Genomic DNA, 5198 nt, shown 5'->3' on the forward strand with positions numbered 1-5198 from the left:
TAGATTGTGCAATGTCCAGTGTAGCTGTAACAGATTACAGGCTTGTGATTACATGAGCAGTCAACAACAGTGAACATTCAGACAGTCGGGTTGTGAGGTGGCATGGCCTGGTGTGCACATCAGAGAAAAAGCTCTGCTGCCCATAGAGGTAAGACGGGCCGAACGGACATTCAAATGGCGGGAAGAGGATGATCTGAGCGTACGGGAGGAAGGTCAGACAGATATGGAGGGGCAAGGCCTTAAATGCTAACAGAATCCTTTTCGATTCAGCCTGTGACTTAACCGGAAGCTAGTGAAGTTGCTGCAAATCGGGAGTTATAGTAAAGGTAAAGACGGCAATGAAATGTGTCCTCTGCTTTAAACCAATCGCCCTAGGTGAGCAGTGGGCAGCCATGACAGGTGTCCGGAGAGCAGTTTGTGAGGATGGTGCTTTGCTCAGTGGCACCTTGGCCCCATATATGATGGATTTCTAGTAATGATACGGGCGGCTGAATTCTGAACCAGTCGAAGCTTATGGAGAGTTTGGTGTGAATTTGATGTGAACTGGTCCTTATAATGGACACTTAAAACATCATGATTTATAAACAAGTTTAGTTTTTACAAAGGTACTTTTAAAGGAACACAGCCACAACACTCAGTTGAGGAAATTGGTTTCACAGGCTCCTTCCTGCCATGCACTGAATGAATCTTTTTAGTGAACAATTCTAAGAATTCAGTACATCTAAAAGAACTGCTGTGCCCATCACTACTTGACACCATCCTGTCTCTGGCCACGCCCCTATCATTCTGATGACCACACCCCCACATCCTACTGACAGCATTCCAGGCAAACACGTGGAACCCACACAGCCTAGTGCAATTTACAGCGTTCACATTCACTACATTCACTAACTACACCAGTCAACCCGTCCTGCTCAGAGTCATGAGATCTGAGGGACGGAGGAGGATTAGAAAATGTGGGCTCAAACTGTTAAATCCTTTATTTTCAATAAATTGTTAAACGTTAAAAATAAATATTACGGTAGTAGAGGATAGTAAAAGATTAAATGCCATTGCTACATGATGTTTTTAATCATATAGTGCCAGTCTATCTATCTATCTATCTATCTATCTATCTATCTATCTATCTATCTATCTATCTATCTATCTATCTATCTATCTATAAGCAAAGCTTCTCATTATTCTGTAACTGCACAGTAATATGCATTTGCATTAGAGAAAAAAAATCAACATAGACTGTGTGAAGTGATGAAAGATATACTTAATTGTTTAAATCTAGCAAATATCTGCTGTCAAACAATGTTGCTCTCAGCACTTCCATTTCCATGATCCTGATGGGAAAAAAATGGATACAGTGTGTCTATTTTAAACCACCGTCAGCACATTATCTCCAAAAACAACTGAGACAAGCAGGACTTAAAGCAGAGCAGGATAATTTACAGGTAACACAAATACATTTTTAATGAGCTAAGGGTCAAAATGACCTCTTTATACACAGATTTACAATTAATGATGATGAGGCATTGTACAACCTTTATTTGATGAATACAGTAAATGCTATTTTGAGAATGCAGAATAAGCATTTACATTTAAATATAAAAGGCAACATAAAAAGTAAGCACATTTACGAAACACATTTATGTAGATAGTGTTATTTACGGTTATAGTAACTGTATAGTTACTTATGTATGTATTATTAAATAGCTGGTACAGGCCTGCATTAGATAATAATGTACACCATTATAAACGTTAGGGTCATTTAGTGATCTCCTTGATTTTCCAGGCCAGATTTGTTGCTTCTTTAATGAGTGCAAATGTTTTCACCTATATTAAACTAATTGAGTTTTTTTTTTTTAGTAAGGAAAGAAGAGTCACTTTCTGTCTTTTTAATGAACACAGAATTTCATTAGAATTGCTAATTGGTCTCTCTACATGCATATTCCATGTTCCATATGTACAGCATGATCAATGTTTGGACTGATGTTTGACATGCACCAAACTTTTGTTTCCCCACCCAAAAAACTGTATTGTAATGAGCTGTAGTGCATATGTATATGTGATTGTATGAATATATTTAAGCGAATCCTGCAGGAAACATTTTAACGTTGATTATATTAAACTTTTTTTTTTGAGGATGGTCATCTTTTATTGGACATGCAGAATTGCGCCTAAGAAAAAAACAGTTGATCTGATAAAATGATTGTCTTCCTCTTCCAACGGTTTCCATACCTCTCGTTGGTGGAGTTCGGCCTCCGGGCCGCGGGGGGCGCTGGCGCGCCTCCAGTCCCCGGTCTATCTGTCCTCCGAGAGCGTCGCTGGAAGAAGAACGCTGCGCACCTCACGGCGATATATATATATTTTAACGCCTTCTTTATACATAACCGTGTTCCTGATTAACATCAAAAGAATACGAGGTAGGACGCGCTAAATGCGCGCTAATTACGCCAGGGTGCAGAACCACGTGGAGAGATGACGCTGGTTGTTGCACAACTGCACATTATCGAACCTGACATGGCATCTTGGCAGCTCAAGAGCTCCAGAGCTGAAAGTTACTACTAGGATTTGGTTAATAGTAAGATCATGCATATCTATATTTCCTGTGTAGAGTATATAAGTATAGTTGCATTACGACTTGGTACTAAAGTGTTCACTACAGCTCACATGAAGCAGTGTATTTATTATACATAAGTATGACTATTCTCTATTTATCTTCGTAGGACTAGTTTAGCATTATTATTATTATTATTATTACTGTCATCTTTTCTACTAGGACGAAATGGCTAATGAACAAACCGAAACATTCCTAATTACAGGAGGAGGAGGCTATTTCGGTTTTCGGTGAGTAATCCTTTCACTGTGTTTATTTTTTTTTTTCTTTTTTTAGTGTAATTTTGTGTGCTTTTTTCAACTTTGACGTTGATGGGACGTTTGATCCTTTGCGTTGCACTATTCACATCAGTCGTTAGATGTCGCTGTTGCAAAGGCTTTGAAAAGCCAGTGGACGTTCAGTTTCTTCTTAATCCGTTGCTTTAGTTGAGTTGGGTTAAAGGCGTTCGTCTTGAAATGTATGATTTAGTTCTGACTGAGCTTTCTTTTTTTAGCCTTGCCTGCTCTCTGCATGAACAGGGGCTCAACGTTGTTCTGTTTGACGTGCGGCCCCCGGCCCATCAGCTGCCTGATGGCATGGCGTTCTGCCAGGGGGACATCTGTGACTACGGTCAGGTGGAGCAGGCCGTCCATGGGATGGACTGCGTCTTCCACTCAGCATCTTACGGCATGTCTGGGAGAGAACAGCTAAATCGGCGGCTGATTGAGGAGGTGAACGTTGGCGGCACTGAGCACGTTCTCAGGGCCTGCGTCGAGCACAGTGTGCCGAGGCTGGTCTACACCAGCACGTTTAATGTGGTTTTTGGGGGACAGGTTATAGAGGAAGGGGACGAGAGCCTGTCCTACCTGCCTCTCCACCTGCATCCTGACCACTATTCCAGGACCAAGTCAATAGCAGAGATGGAAGTGCTCAAGGCCAATGGTGCAAAGCTGAAAAATGGGACGGGCGTATTGAGGACCTGTGCCCTGCGTCCAGCTGGTATATACGGCCCAGGTGAGCAGAGGCATCTGCCAAGGATCATGGGATACATTGAGAGTGGGATCTTCAAGTTCGTGTACGGAGATCCCCGCAGTCTGGTGGAATTTGTTCACGTTGATAATCTCGTGTTGGCACACGATCTGGCGGCCAGAGCATTGACCCGCGGACAGCAGTACCGTGCCGCCGGCCAGCCATACTTCATATCTGACGGCAGGCCAGTCAACAACTTTGAGTTCTTCAGACCGTTGGTGGAGGGTCTGGGCTACACGTTCCCGAGGGTACGCCTGCCCATCACCCTCATCTACTTTTTTGCATTCCTCACGGAGATGGCGCACCACCTGATCGGCCGCGTCTACAACTTTCAGCCCTTGCTTACCCGCACGGAAGTCTACAAGACCGGGGTGACCCACTACTTCAGCATGAAGAAAGCTCAGGCGCATCTGGGCTATGAACCGCGGGAATATAACCTGGACGAAGTCGTGAGCTGGTTCAGGAGCAGAGGCCACGGCAAAAAGCAGGGCGCCCCTCCTTCTAGACGCCTGCTCTTAAAAACCATGATCGTCGCTGCGTTTATAGCTGCGGTGCTGTCATGTCTGCCAGTTGTGGGCCAATAGCTTAACCGTGCTTAATCGTTTTGATCTACACCAATTATGCCTTATCGGCAGATAACCGTCCTGGTTCCAACATTTTACTGTCACTACTCGTGTTTTTCATTAGCGGGAACTGTTGGACGGATGTGATCATAATTATTGTATTGCAATAATTATAAACAATTACACATGTTTTCTTGTCTCGTCTGGATTCTCAATAGTCACGTTAAGCAAACACGTACGCCGCCGTTCAAAAGTTTAGTCATTTAGAAGTTGCTTCTAAAGGAAAGGGTTTGAATAGAAAAATTACGTGTGTGAGTGTGTAATCATGTAGTGGGTGCAACATTTTCTAATGCACTAGACACTGGTGTGGAAAAGCCCAGTTTTAGTGCTTTTCAGCTGTACTAAGGCCACTGAAAAGGGGGTTCTAATAATCAATGAAGCTTTAGTTGAGGTTAAAGTTTGGGTTAACGAACACAGCATACCAAAGGAACTGATACTGGGCATGAACCTACACTTTTTGAATGGTTTGTCCAGAATACTTAGAGGAACTAAATAGATAGGAACATATTTTACATGTTAAGCATGATCATCCAAAAAGTCCACTGTTATTTAAGGTCACTGTTTTATGCTGCCAGTCTAATGTTTTAAGACGCCGTCAGTCAACCTCGGTGAATTTAATAAACGGAATGACTACATTTACATTTACGGCATTTATCAGACGCCCTTATCCAGAGCGACTTACAATCAGTAGTTTCAGGGGACAGTCCCCATGGAGCAACTTGGGGTTAAGTGTCTTGCTCAGGGACACAATGGTAGTAAGCAGGATTTGAACCTGGGTCCTCTGGTTCATAGGCGAGTGTGTTACCCACTAGGCTACTACCACCCCAATAAGGTGGCCGTGCTCGCGTAGCTGGACCGGGGGCTCAACACGCTGCTCCCCTCGCAGTGCGCCTTATTGCCATATGCAGGTCCGTGAGATGCTGGTCAACACGACGGACGCATTAACTCTTTCAGGGCTG

At 43.3% G+C, this 5198-nt stretch overlaps 1 protein-coding gene across 2 annotated transcripts; it reads left to right on the forward strand.

The window, feature by feature from the left end:
* Positions 1–2281: 2281 nt before the first annotated feature.
* Positions 2282–4369, forward strand: sdr42e1 (short chain dehydrogenase/reductase family 42E, member 1). Of its 2 annotated transcripts, none has more exons than XM_028956786.1 (3): positions 2282–2414; positions 2771–2838; positions 3102–4369. In XM_028956786.1, exons 2-3 carry the CDS (start codon positions 2777–2779, stop codon positions 4198–4200), a joined length of 1161 nt encoding a protein of 386 aa, XP_028812619.1. In that variant the 5' UTR covers positions 2282–2414; positions 2771–2776; the 3' UTR covers positions 4201–4369. The 2 variants fall into 2 exon arrangements, with proteins under 2 accessions (XP_028812619.1, XP_028812620.1); XM_028956787.1 differs by having other exon boundaries at positions 2313–2572.
* The last annotated feature ends 829 nt before the right edge of the window (positions 4370–5198 follow it).

This window comes from Denticeps clupeoides, chromosome 16 (assembly GCF_900700375.1).
Source record: "Denticeps clupeoides chromosome 16, fDenClu1.1, whole genome shotgun sequence".
Taxonomy (NCBI): Eukaryota; Metazoa; Chordata; class Actinopteri; order Clupeiformes; family Denticipitidae; genus Denticeps; species Denticeps clupeoides.